Source organism: Rhamphochromis longiceps, linkage group LG4, assembly GCF_057381845.1.
Source record: "Rhamphochromis longiceps isolate RC_006_pf linkage group LG4, R_longiceps_female_GT1.1, whole genome shotgun sequence".
Classification (NCBI taxonomy): domain Eukaryota; kingdom Metazoa; phylum Chordata; class Actinopteri; order Cichliformes; family Cichlidae; genus Rhamphochromis; species Rhamphochromis longiceps.
Window position 1 is genome coordinate 10,317,644 of NC_140560.1, and position 14,540 is coordinate 10,332,183.

Genomic DNA, 14,540 nt, shown 5'->3' on the forward strand with positions numbered 1-14,540 from the left:
TTTTATTCCCTCCCAGTATGGACAAAGCCTTAATTGTTTTAGCTTAGCGCATTAGCATGCTAAATTCTGCTCAGTTTAAATTTTGACCTGATGCTGTTACTATATGAAAGACAAGTGATTAGAATTGATGAGGGCTCACCAAGTCATTCAAATCCATCCAGAAAATTTTCACAAAAATTGAAGGTGATATTTTACCTTAGAATAAAAAAGCAGACCTAAATAGTGAGATTAGCATCTACGTTGCCACTTTGAATCTCCAGGGAAAAGGTATTACACTGGTGGACCCTGGACTCAGCTTCACTGTCACTAAAATACAGCACCTTGCAGCTTGTAAAGAGTTTTTATGTGGTCATTTCCTCTGGATTAAATTGCTACTCTGCAGCAACATTAGATGTCAAGTGTAGTTAGGGCTTCTCTGTATAGGTAACCCCCCACATCGCAGATGTTCTTCATGCCTTTTGCTCTTGTAAGTCATCTCTCTTTTCATCTGACAACTCAGGGTCAATTAGCCTGATCAATGAAGGACAAAGTGAAAAAGGGATCAATGAGCTGAATATTTAGTCGGATTTGTAAACGTGTAAACCCTCGGGACATTCTGTTGAACAGCCGTGCAGCCTGCATCGTGCGTCTGATCCTGAGATGAGGAGAGGACCAGTTTAGTGCTCTCTGTTTAACTAAGAGTTTTCCATTTGGCTTGACAATTATCATCTGTGTCATAGGCTTAACCTTGTGAATAGTGGCTGGGGCTCTCAGGCAGCAGCAATGTAAAAATGTGTTCTGGCATATATCAGTAGGAGCAGGTCTGCACATCCCCATCCATTCGCTCAACCTTTATTTGAAGGTTAACTCAATAATTACATTGACTGTGGTCAGCAGGTGGTCAATTTTATGCTAACAGCACCTTAACAACTTTACCCTGTGTGTGACAGGAGCATGTGTGAAGCTGCTAATGCATTAATTGCATCCATTTCCAAACACTGAGTAGTATCTCATATCTGACTCTCAAGCACCATATCTTGTATGACGCACACAAAGACACACAGAGCTGAAGGCCAGAAGACTCCAAGATAAGGTTGCAAGCATAAAAGCATGTTTCCCCACGGTACCATCCACCTCTCACCCACCTCTCCGCCGCTTGTTTAAACTCTCCGTCTCCTCTCTGTCCTCCTCTAGTTTCATGTGAAGGGTTTGTAAAGATCCAGGCTGTGCTGGTGTGAGATCTGCTTATGCTCATGCTGGGTTTTTTTTTTTGTGTGTGGTGCAGTTGGTGTCTGCTGCTGTCTCAGCCCAGTGTTCCTGTCCATCTGGACCTGGGAGGTGGGGGGTGGAGGGTGGGATGGAGCAGTTGCCATAGTTTCAGAAAATAGCAGGAGTAGTTTGAAAACAAAGGCAAAAATTAACTGTGAAACATGCACACACAAAATGAAATGAATCGGGATAAGGTGATGAACTAATTGTTATCAAACTTCTCCAGGACCAGAGCTTTATTATACTCAGGATATAGAAACCGATGTGAACCCCTACCACAATAACAAGCCATATTTCTGAACAAGCTCAAAAGGTGCGCCTGCTACTGTGCTCATGTGATGTTTTATTTATGCTCTCCCCAAATTTCGTAATATCTCATAAGAAAGAGTATGTTTCTATTTTCTGTACCTGATCTCTCTTTTTGTCCTTTTCTTTGTGTTTCTACCAGAAGGATTTGCCACTGCCTCGCAAAAACAGCAGGTGAGTGTTACCTTTGTTTAACCCTTCCTTTCTTCTCTCTATCCTCTCTCTCTACCACCCATCCACTCCCTGGGGAAAGCACAATCTTCTTCATGGACAAAAAAACAATCATAGCTGTGGTACATCTTGTTTATCAAAGCCTCTCTTCCCGAGCGTACATGAGGCTGGGAAGCTCTCTGGGATCACAAGCATGCTTTTCACATTCTGTCTGAAAGCTATGAGGATGCTTCAGTAGTGCTTAGGGTGTGGAGTGTGGATTTCTTGTGTGAAAGAGGAGGATGAGGTCTCCTGAAGTAATGCTGGAGTGTGTGGAAGCCTTATTAGGCCAGTTGGGAGCTCCCGGCGCTGTCCATGGTGCTGAAAGCCATGCCGCATTCTCCAACTTATTCCAAATTGTCAAATTTTTGCTATCTGCATAAAGTAGGTACATTTATTAAGTATTTGGTTGAAATATTATACTGTTTAATGGACTACAGTTAAAGAGCCAAAGATTTTCATTCAAGGGTGGTTTACCAGTGACGAGTGACCTGTTTGAGAAAACGGTCACTGGAGACACAAATTACTTTTGGGCTTGCGTCAGGAAGGGTATCCGATGTAAAGGTCTGGCAAATCAAATATGCAGGGCTACCTGCTGTGGCAAACCCCTGTGAGAAGGGAGCAGCTCAAAGTTGTTATGTGACAGAAACATAAAAAAAAAATAGTTAATACAAGTTTAAGCATTGTGCTGATGATTTTTTTTCCGGACAGGTCCTGTCACGGCGGGGTGCGCCGATGTGTGCGGAAACAGGACCCAAAAGCAGATGATGACGAGGAATAGTAATGATTAATAGAAAAGTGAACCTTTATTGCGATGACGGCAGGAAATGAACCAAGAGACCAAAGCAAACAGGCAAAACACTAAGAAACAAAACACTGAGCTGGCAAAACACTAAGAAACAAAACACTAAAGGTACTAAGACCAAAAACTATAACTATGACCGAGGTGGAAAATAAACAGGCTAAGACTATGACTATGACTGTAACTCTGGTGAGAATAAACAGACGAACTGACAATGGCATGAAGAAAACAAAAGGCTTAAATACAGACATGAGGTGATCAGGGGAAGTGGCGACACATGGGGGAAAACAGCTGACAGACATAAACCTAATGACAGGACCAGGAGAGGAAAGCTAAATACAATGAACAAAGAACACATGACATTGTCAGAATAAAACAGGAAATGACAACACAACTTAACAGACCTAATACGTGATGAAATAAATAGAAAACCCCAAAACATAGAAAACCCAGGAACAATAACTGCCTAAACTAAAGGCAAATAGGAAATAACACAAACTAATAACATATCAAAAAATACAAAGAAAACTCAGAGTGCTGGGTCGGAGACCCAGCCTGTGACAGGTCCAGACTACCCTTTCCTTGTGAGAAGTGTGGAGTAGTCTCCACACTTTTTGAAGGTTCAAAGTTTTTCTTGATTCATTGGCTTCTTTTTCACACACTGTCAGTCCAGTTCTTGTATCTGACCATTTTTAGGAGATTTTAGAAGAAGTTTGTTAAGTCACTAATAAACATCACAGACAATTTAGCAGATAATCTATTTTAAAGCCATTTTGTCACAACTTGTCATAAAAGCACATAATTTGTTTCTATTTCTTTCTTAGTTGAATATATAAAATATGCTGAAGATAACACAGCTCTGCAGGCATAAAATAGTATTTCTGCACCAGCAAGCTGGTTCCCAAAATGCTAATAGCCAAGAACTTTCCATATCCAAGCATGGGATGCAGTGTGTCCTTAAAAAAATCTGAGGAAACTGGACAAATAGAGTGGAAAAGAAGTGACAGGCCAAAAAAACTAAACGAATAGTGTCTGGAAGTCATGTCCTTAAGAAATAGGAACAAATCTAGCACAGGACTGGAGAGATACTTCAGTTGATCCATCTTCTGTTCAATGAAGCATCATCAGAAATGATCCTAGTATAAAGGTAGAATGGCTGTCAAAAGCCATTTTTAAGAAAGGAAAATAGGAAGAAAGGGCTTAGATTTGGCAAATTACACAACAACTGGATGGAAAATCAGTGACAGCTGGTCTGATGAATCCACATTTGGTTAAAATCATTGTCAGTATATACAGAGGAAGTCAGGATGATAGAGGCTCCGTCATGGTTTGGGGCTGCATTTCAGTAAGTTGTGTTGGAAGATCTTCTCAAAACTGATGAAATTTTGAATGGAGAAAAGTGATGAAAAATGATCCAACATGCAGTACCATTAGTGTCTGATTGGCAACAGCTTCATCTTTCAGTATGACAGTGATCCCAAACACACACTGCCAATACAGTAAAAGCATACTTAGACAGAGAAACACCAAGAGCACAAAACACAACACAATCAGTCACTGGACCATCCAACTGTATTTGTGTTGTTGGTGCTTTTTAGTGTATTTTTGATTAATTTAAGTGTCTGATAGATAACATAGCTTGCTTTCCCAGTAGCAGACATATTTGGGCCTGTGGTGAATGTTTACGTGGGCAAGCCAGAAAGTCATGAGTCATGCTTGACACACAGCAAGGCAGGTTCTGGGTGGGGCAGATTTGGCCCAAATGTCACAACATACTTGACATCTGTCCCTCGTATTGTAAGCTGGCAGCTGAGTTGCGGCAGCCAGACTCAAGCTGAGTCAACACCATCAGTCAAGGCCATATGTGGCTCATAGAAAACTGCAGATGTGGGTCACATTTTTGCCAAGAGTCTGTCCAAGATGTCTGTGTTTCGGTTTTGCTGAATAAAATTCTGGTTTGTAATTTTTTTGTATTACATAAATAATTAGAAGGTGTTCGTGTCTGTATAGCACACCTGTGCATTTTTATGTGTGTCTTACTGAAGTTTGTACTAGCTGATGAGTTAGCAGGCTAGCTTTAACTAAAAACCAAAACAAAGAGAAATAGAAAACTATAAATCTTTAAAATGAGAAACCACAAACCAGTGGGTGCTATCACCGTGGTTACATCATCTTTTATGTATTGTCGCACTGACCTGTCAACAGTCTCTTGTGCCCACTCCCATCTACACTCAAGCCATCCCAAGTCACCATGGGTAATCACACATGAAATGATGGCAGGGATCTGTTTGTTTCCAGACCATTTTCTTCAACCATCTCATCTTTTCCACCTCCTCTCCCTTATTTTACCATCTGAATTCAGTCTGTCACTGTCTCCTCTGCATCACATCCCATTTGCCTCTGCAGGACACCACCAACCCACTATGTATTATAGATGAGCTCACTGGAGTTGGCTTCAAATTCAGTCTGCCTACTGCAACCATTCATGGGTAAACACAGCCAATGATAGTTTGTGTGTGTGTATGCACGTCTGGCATACTACATCAACATTAGCTCCGCTTTTTGATCCCATTCAAATTGTTTTTTTACTTATGTAACTGTCCACATGTCCTTGTCCTTTGGTCATTTCTTTAGTCGCTGCTGAGATAAATTAACCTGCCTGTACTCTCCTTCCTTCATTCATGGAATAAACAGCCTGCAGTTAAAGCTTTTAATTTCGCATCGACTTCAGAGGAAAACACAAAACAGAAGCACAAGTAACTCATAAAACCACATTGTGTACTATGGCACCTCAGCCTTGAGAAAATGACCCATAATCCCCTGCCGCCTTTTGTTGTTCCTTTCTAAAAGAGAGACCCACCCTTCCTCCCTGCATCCCTCCCTCTGTGCTGTGCTCCCTCTCTCTCTCCCTCTCTCTCTCCTTTGGTTCTCTTGCACACTTGCCCAGACACACAGACACCAGCGCACCTCTAAAGGTGGTGGGAGCCACAGTATGCGTTGCATTGCGATAGCATTTTGCCAGAGACCTGCTGCTTTCTGACTTCTCATCGCCCAGCTTTCAACTACACCGAAATACAAGCAATATGTTCCGACGCACTAAAAGGTACACCGAGAGGCTCGAGACAGAGCAGAGACGATTCAGTTTCTGTGATGTAGGGTGTGGTAGGACCGGCTATCTGTTTAATCTCCTGATCCTCTGTCCTTTTTCCTCTTTCCTACAGTTTCTGCAGTATACAGATAACCTCTACTCTGATTTAAAAACTGCTCTTACTGAAGGTAGCCTGCATGGAGTTCAGTTTATAAAATGTTGCCATTAGAGGCAATGTAAAAATTAAAAGTTGCATGAGATGCTTTTATGGTTTGCTGTTAAAGTGATAATCAGTCCAATTAATTTAATGCTGAACCATCTAAAACGATCCAGCTGCTTCAGCGGAGACCTGACACATGCGTTCACTTTTTTATCTGTGCCTTTTGAGGAAAAGCTAGTAGTGAAATATTATTATTAAAAAATAATAATGCATCTGTCTTCTTGTTGGGGATGGCCAAAGCATCACGGATCTACTGAAAATGAAAAGTTAGTAAGAATCCTGACTCTTGACATCTTTACATATATATTGTATATAAGGCCCTCACTAAAGATTTAGACCCTGGCAAAAGATAAGTTGAAAAGTTGCATCAGTGACTCATCACAGTGACATTTCTAGAAGCACAGCAAGTAGACCGATTCACATTTGAAGTAATCAGTCAATAATTATATGAGCCAAAAATGAGTCAAGCAGAACCCTACGTTTAAAATGGATTTTTATAGACTGTGATTCACCGATGCTGAGGTATTTCTCTGGACTTGGATGACTGGGTTGGTTATTTGGGGAAAGTGTTCTTTGTAAGATATTGACTTCCTGTCAGGCGTTTTTACTTTCATTTCAGCTGCAATTATATTGTGAAACACAGCAGCTGAAAAGTGCAACTATAAAGAATAATGTCATTATCACATTTTCTGAATTAATAGTCCGAGCCCATAATACAACTCGTGCTTAATAGATACTTTTAATCACTCCATTGTCAACAACCTGACAAAGTGAGGTGACATTTGGGCACTGGGGGTTTTCTCTTTAGTAACAGCAGCAGTGGAGGTCATACTGACTCGCTTAGTGATTTTATTCTCCATTCCTGATCAGGGATTAAAATAGCTTCTATTACAGAAGAGAATAGACTCTTGCTATGGCCCACCTGAGCCCAGACGCACAGGCAGACAGATGGGAATATGCCAAAGTCTCGCCATTTTAGTATCTGCCACACTCCTGCAGTGATACTGAAGCCTAGCGCGTGGATTTAGTTAGTGAAGAATGATCGGAACACGACACTTTTAAACACTTCCCTTAAAAACATATTTCTGAGGGACTAAAGCAACGAGATACGGAAAGAAAATCCCAGTCAGCAAAGACGGAAGAAAGGCATTGGGTGATTAAGACAAGGAAAGTGATGGAAGTTGAAAAAGAAAGAGGTTGTGCAAGAGGTGAAAGGGGGAGAGACTGAGATAGCATGCAGGGCCCTGGGGTGATATCTGTGTCTGCTCGTCCATTAGGGACCAGCTCACTAAGGTTACGTGAGCGCGTTAGAGATTCATACTAGCTTTGACTGTCCTCTCTCACTCGCTCTTTATTTCTTTTTCATCTCCCTGTCATGCACTTATTCTGGTCGTACATGGGGCATGTTAAGTAAGGAAAAAACAGTTTCTTCAGATTGAAATTTTGGTTTTTCTTTATTCACGTGTGTATAAGTGTACTTGAATGGCTGAATTTGTGGGGACCTGCATTTTAGACCTTGGAAGTGGGGACATTTTTGGAAAGTGAGGACATTTTGGCCCGTGCTTACTTTCTGACACATCTTAAATAATAATAAACAAAGTTTATGTGCATGTGTTGTTCTCATGTCATGGGGACGTGAGAATATGTGTTGGTTGCATTAGGGGACCTGACTTCTTTGTGTGATGATAAAGGCCCTGTAATGTAAAGCGGTGTGGTGTGATAGTCGATTTATATTCTTTTTATGTAGTACACTTATGTATACTTACTTGTGCAGTGCATGAATTGTAACAATGTATTGTTCTCTCTACTCAGTGATGGTAATAGTGCCCGTAACATTTGACTGCTAGACACAGCGTTTTGGGAACATAGGTTAAGTGGGTGATTTTTAGGATGTCAGGAGTCAGGATGCTTTCTCTACAGCTAAACCCCTTCCCCACATGGGAAATGTCCAACCATAATATAACTGCCATATGCAGACATAGCAGATCTCTCAAGGTTTCTGTAAAATTTCTTTTCCTGCCCCCAAAGATGAAGAATCTACGGTTTGAAGTATTCTCATATAAAAGGTCTCCATTACTTTTATTACTGTCCTGACATATGTAGTGTAGCAAGACCCAGTGTTACAGGCATCAGGCGCTAGAGGTCAGAGAGAAGTGAGTGGAGACGATGTGCAGTAATTGGTGAGTGTTGTGCATGTTTACCTCGGGTGCTGTGGCTCAGGTGCTCTCACAAACAGAAAGACATAATCACACCCGGTGCATGTGCGTCCACATTACACAGCTTTGAGACACACACATATTGTGTCCTCTCCACACACCACCATGCTGCCAGCTATACCCCCATCTTCTCCTCATAAACACGTCTCCTCTGTAACTAAATAAACCATTACGCGTCACTTAACCAATTATGTGCAAACCAAAGGAGGTCCGTGGGAGGCTGAGGCACCTGGGTCTGACTGTAGCGTGCGTCCTACTAAGTGATGCAGTTTACCCCCAAGAGGAACCTAAAGTTCAATACCTACAAGCTCATACAAGTATATCTCCTATTAAGCCCTGCTTTCAGTGAAGGGCACTCTTTCCTTTAGTGTTAGAGTAATGGGACTCTTACAGCCTTTGATCCTCTTCCTCCTCCACTGTCTCCCTCTCAGGGCTCCTCTTACAGAAATCTTGCTTGATAGATCCTGCTCCTGTCTGCTGCTCTGTACTACTGCAGACTGACAAGAAAAGATTTGAACCTGTTAGAGTAAACAAAACAAAAAAAATATATATAAGAGTGTTTCATCCTTGCTGATGGGCTTTGAATTCCTCTCAGGGAGCTTTGGGACCCCGGAGAGCCGAGGAAAACCGGAAATGGAAAAAAAAAGGAAAAATAAGAATGATGGTGTCTGTTTGACTTTTCTCTTGGCCATGGTGCATTCAATGAGGCAGTGCTTTTGACATTTAGCACAATGCTTGGTGTAGCTGAGTGGAGATTTGATGGAGCCGCGTGAGGATAGTGTTTTGCCCCAGGCTGTCTCCATGACCATTTTACTGTCTGTCCTTGCCTTTTTACTGCTGGTCATGTGGCCAAATTGACAATACTGCCAGACCTACCTACTTACAGTTTAGATGGAGGAAAACGATCAATACACTCTGTCCATATCCTGCACAAAACCCACTCTATCTACTGTATTTAATAAAGCCTGATGTCATACCCTAATCTTACTGCAGAGATAATAGGATTAATTGCTTACTCAGCTAAATGAATCACGATTAATGGTAACTTAATACCAATTTCCTAGCTCCTTGTTGTGGGAATTTTCCTTCTTCTGTCTGATTTTCACGAGTCCCCTTGGACCCAATGGTGGTTTTCCAGTCATAATTTAGTAACTATATAAAGTCATAGAATGTCTTACAACTTTTCCATAGCAATTAACAAAAGAACATAAATTATAAGGACTGGATTTAACTGTATGTGTATCTGCTCTAACACAGGCAGGATCTCAGTCACTGTCTAAATAGGGGAGGATTCACAATCTCAGTTTCCTGTTTCGTAGCTTGGTTAGTGAAGTTTGAAGCCTTGAGTTAAGTGTTTTGACTGTTTCCATTATTCATTTTCTTTAAACAGACATTACATGCAAGGGTGGCTGTAAATGCACGCTCACATAGTAGCAGTAAGTCAGACACAAGGGAGCTCCAGTTTAAAGCATGCCCTCCTCTACAGTGTTTGATTTTTCTGTCTAAGACTTTATTATTTACTCAGGCCATAAACATATGAGGGACATGTTGGATTGAAATAGTAGATATAGTTTGATTTTAAGGTTTTTTATGCTGCTTTAAATGTAGAAAAATGCCTTTCTATAAAGACGGACCAGTCAGGATTGACATAAGCGATATGAGAACAATCGCTTTGAGTCACCATAACAAGCTGCTTGTTTTATAGGCTGACATGCATCAGCAGAAGGCTAGTTTTATGGGGAAAATAGATTACCCTGTCACAAAACTATGTTTATCTGGTTAAAATTCGTTCAGAGCACTGGTATGAATTTTGTGCTTTTTGTGTCTACTTTTGGCTTCTCTTGTCTGGAAGCAGATGATATATTATACATGATATATGAAATATTAGCTGTTTAGTGATGAGAGAAGTGCACTGTAGCTGTAAAGCAGCATTAATAGGGAGTGAAGCGGCTCTCTGTAGATTAGCTTTGAAGACCAAAAACCTGCTGTTTCACCCTCCTTTGGCACAGATTCAGCCGAGTCATTTATCACGAATCATTTGTTAGCAGCAGCCAGACGAAGAAGCTTTAAGAGTTACTCAGTGAGATTTTGTATTTCGATAGAGAGATCACCTCCCAGATGTTGTAATCATTTTATATTTGCTTGTATGTGTAACCCGGCCATAAATTACATATTGTTATAATTACACAAATTTTATTTTCCAGTTTATACCTGATTTTTAGGACCTTCAAGCCTGTAGTTATGTTCTTTATCAGTTGGAGCCCCTCATCATTGTTCTTCTTCTTCTTTGGTGCAACCCTATAAATACAGTGTACCCTTTTGGTCTCTACCCTTTTCTACAATTCCCCTGTGGAAGAGGTTGGTGTCATTTCTTTCCAGACACTGTACAACACACATATAATGTATATTTAGCCACCATGATATTTCTGATTGTGTGTCTTTAGTTCAATTATTGTCATCATTGTGCCTGTTTTTGTTAGATGTTAGAAATGTGTAGGCGCCATTAATGCTAGCATGAATATATAATTCTGGCTAGCTTGGGAGTTGTGGTGGGTTGAGCTAATCCTCTCCCCCACTGTTTGTATTTGGTCAGAGGAGCTGGAGCGAGCAAATTATTTACTTGGAGGTCTTTCTTTCTTTTACCTTTCTTTGTCAGGTATGTCTGAGTTTTTTTTAATCTTATGTCAAATATCTTCCATGTAAGTTCGTACTTCATGTTTAATGTAAAAATAAATGCAGCCCTTTTCTACAATTCCCCTGTGGGAGAGGAGCTGGAGTGAGCTAGTTATTTACTTGGAGGTCTTTCTTTCTTTTACCTTTCTTTGTCAGACACAATGCAGAAACACACCGGTTACATATGGTTTGGTTGTATGTATGACATTTTTATTCATTTTTTACATTTACTTTATATTTTTGTGGTGAGGTTGTGGTTCTCTTCCCTGAGTTATCCCCCACCTCATAGTGCTGCGGAAAAAGTTACAGAGCTCTTTCTGTTTCATCATTTTCATTCCAACCATTTTAGGAAGGCCACTTTTATTACTAAGTCCCTATTGCTTAATTTCCTTTTACAGCTTACTTCTTTGTTTGCCCAGACTCTTATTTCACTCTCCCTCCCTTCACCATAAAGCAGTGAACTTCAGTGGCTTTTCCCCCCCTTTTCTTCTTCCTCTCTGTGGTCCCGACTTGGTCTTATCTTATATCTCTCTGCTGCAGGCTGCGTAGCAACAACCCATCATGTGACCATGACTCCCTCCTCTCCACCACATTCCCTCTAGAGTTATAAAGCTACAACCTCAGTAACTTAGTAACAGAAATCTGAATCTTCATTTGTCTTAAGCCATTAAATGGTTCATAAAGAAAAATAAAATGTCATCATCCCATTTCCTCCTTTTCTCTGAATCATCCCTTCATTATTTACCTCCTAATGCTCTAAAGGTTAGCTCTCCCTAGCGCTTCATCAGCAATACATTCCTCTACCACTTAAATCCTGACTTTTCTGGACTGTCTTCTTCTTCACCAGCGCCTCAGATCTGCTTCTATTTAACATTTGTAGAATCTCTTGCGAATGGTGTGGTTTCATCAATATGAAGCAGCGGTGGATAGCGAGTGTTTGTTTGTTTGGTTTTGTCACACTCTATTCTGTATGATCTGCTCACAATGTTCCTCACGTGCTCTGTTCATGCTACGAATATATGTAGACTGTGTATGTGTGTGTGTAAAATGGTTTAAAAAAACTGGGTCATATCTACCATGTGTGTGGGTAATGAGCACCCCTGTGAGCCCTTTCAACCCTCCCTGCATCTAACTCTTGTTTTTCTTCTATTGAATTTGCAGTCAACTCGTTTCCCGAGGCGTTCCCTTTCCCTTATTTTACTTTAATGTCATGCTTGTTCCAGCTAGCCCCTCCATCTCTCTTTCTCTCGCTCTGTGCATCTCCTTTCTTGCTGCAGCATCCATTCCTTAACCACCCCCTCCCCTCCACCCTCTCTTGAGCCACTGGCTAGTGCAGCCCATATTTGCTAAGTGTATTGGAGTGCACCTCACCCTTTCCTCCCACCCCTCTTTGATCCTGATTGACCATCCAGGAATGGGAAAAAAAAGCCTCTGTTTTCTGCATAAGCAATGCCACAAAACAGAATCGCTGGATGTGTATTAAATAAGGTTCTGCATGCTTAAAGCATTTATTTCATGAACTCTACCAGAAGAAGCTCAAGGCCAAGTGCTGTGTGTTTACACCCAGCCTCCATTGATTTCCTGCAGCACTGAGAATTCATTAACCATGTGCAGTCCTGCTGCCGAGTTTGTCTTTATATTAATCTTGTAGCAATCATCTTAATGAAAGCCTGAAACTATAATCATACACTGGGTTTGACTTAAAATACATGCATGCACTCGCTGAGATGGTCCCTTGCTGGGATCAGCTCAAGGTCACGGTGTGTGTCACAGCGAGAGCTTTAATGTGATTATCGAGATACAATCAGTCCAGGTTAGAAAGTGTGAAATGGCAAAATAGCGGTTATCAATTCAGTCTATTGGCATACGTGATCAATATCCGAGAAGCTACTTACACAGCTGATCGATCAGCATTCAGGTAATGAAAACAGATAGGTGAGATAAGATGGAGCTTGCTCAGAAATGTGAGCCTTTTACATTACTCTACAGAGACATATCGCAGAGTCACCATCAGACTTAACTAAACTGAATGAATATAAATATGTTTATTCAAGATGAGCAAATAATGTATTCTGCAAAGTCACTGTAGCAGTGGAAGGATGCCTGATGTCAGCAGATCCACTTAGGAATGTGGAGAGTGTCACCAGGAATGGACAAACATGCAGTCACAGCTCCTTATCGTTAATTCTGCGCAGGTTAGGCTTGGCTTTACATAAAAGTCCAACACTGAAAACTGTCACTTGACAGCTTGACAGTAGATGGAAATTTATGAGTTCAAATCAAGGCAGCTTTTTAGATTTATATCAGTCTGCTATCTGCTAGCAAAATGAGCCTGCCCTTCATCCAAATGACCTTAAACCCGACACTCCAATCACTCAGGTTTCCCAGCAGTACACACACCAAGTTTATTGTGGATGAAATGAATGGTCGTTCATTGGCCATATAACATAAGTGAGATTGGATTTTCTATAAAATTAGCCCAGACCTCCTCCCACTGCATGCACTGCCTCCATAAAGTTGTGTACCAAAATAAATACGATTGTAATTTGTATTCATAAACACATTAGCAAAGATAAAGCTTCTATTTTATTTAATCATTCAGTATGGTTGGGTGATAATATTCCTAGGGTTTGGAGGGCTTTCACATAGTGTGTTTTTTGGGTTGGTTGTGCAGATGTTAAAGCTTCCTCTTGCATAGACTCACAGAAAGTGCTGGAACCTTCCTGTTACCTATTGTATACCTATGGTTATCTATTACAGTAAGTAATAGGTTTGGACCAACCTATACAGCAAGGATAATAATAACTATAGTGCCACACTACAGTATCACTTTATTGTCAGTGACATTAATGCAACTGAAACGAATCATGGGTCTGATTTTTGTACAAATATAGTGGTTCAACTTTACATTTATTTTGGGGTGATTAGGGCTGAATTAAGGCCCTCTGGTTCTCCATCTTGAGTGTACTATTCATATAACCCAGCAAATCAGAAAAGATGGAAGTTGGATGGATGCATGGATGGAAATCGATCACTAAGTGTTGTGACCAGAAAAGATACTGTCACAGTCATGTGTGACCTCATTCTGACATCACCAGTTATCAGATATGACATCATTTATGTTTATAAATAAACTGCAATGAATGATTTCATCAATAATGAAAACTGGAAAAATTCTAAAGTCATTCTGAGTCTGTGACCCTGCTAATGCTGCTTTATTAAGGTGCTGTTTTTGCTTTATATATTTATATCACACTTATATCTGCATATATATGTGTGTGTGTGTGTGAGAGAGAGAGAGAGAGAGAGGGGGAGAAGAGGCGACACCTCTCCTCCTCACATGTGACCCCATGTGACAGCGGGCTGAAAGGGAAGAGAGGGGAGACCAGCTCTCCTCTTTATCTGGCAGCAGCAGAGATGAGATGGTGCTGCTTGCGTTTTATTCCCAGTTGTATTTATTTGCATTTATTCATGCCCCATGCTCATGCCACCTTGAAAAGCACATTGCTTTTTTTTTTTGTTTGTTTGGTTTGTGTTTGTCAAAATTAAATTACTCTGCTCCGGTGTGATTGTGACAAAGTAAGTGGATCTAGTGAAAGCAAACAACTTGCTCTGTTTACTGCCTAATGGCAGAGTTAGAGATAATGATATCATGTGTGACATGAGGAACCCACAGGCAGGTTTGAAATGAGTCAGTGTGGTAGTGACTGCTATTAAGAGACCCGTAGTAAACTGAGGTCATAAAAGTGGACATTTTTGCAGTATTTCTCTCTCCAG

At 40.8% G+C, this 14,540-nt stretch overlaps 1 protein-coding gene across 1 annotated transcript in view; it reads left to right on the forward strand.

Moving 5' to 3' along the window:
• The window catches only part of LOC146671037 (microtubule-associated serine/threonine-protein kinase 1-like), a 53,053-nt gene that overhangs the window by 7,592 nt on the left and 30,921 nt on the right, over positions 1–14,540 (forward strand). The window contains exon 2 of the mRNA XM_085403198.1: positions 1,700–1,728. Within this exon, the coding sequence (XP_085259324.1) occupies positions 1,700–1,728 (29 nt within the window). The remainder of the gene's footprint in view (positions 1–1,699; positions 1,729–14,540) is intronic.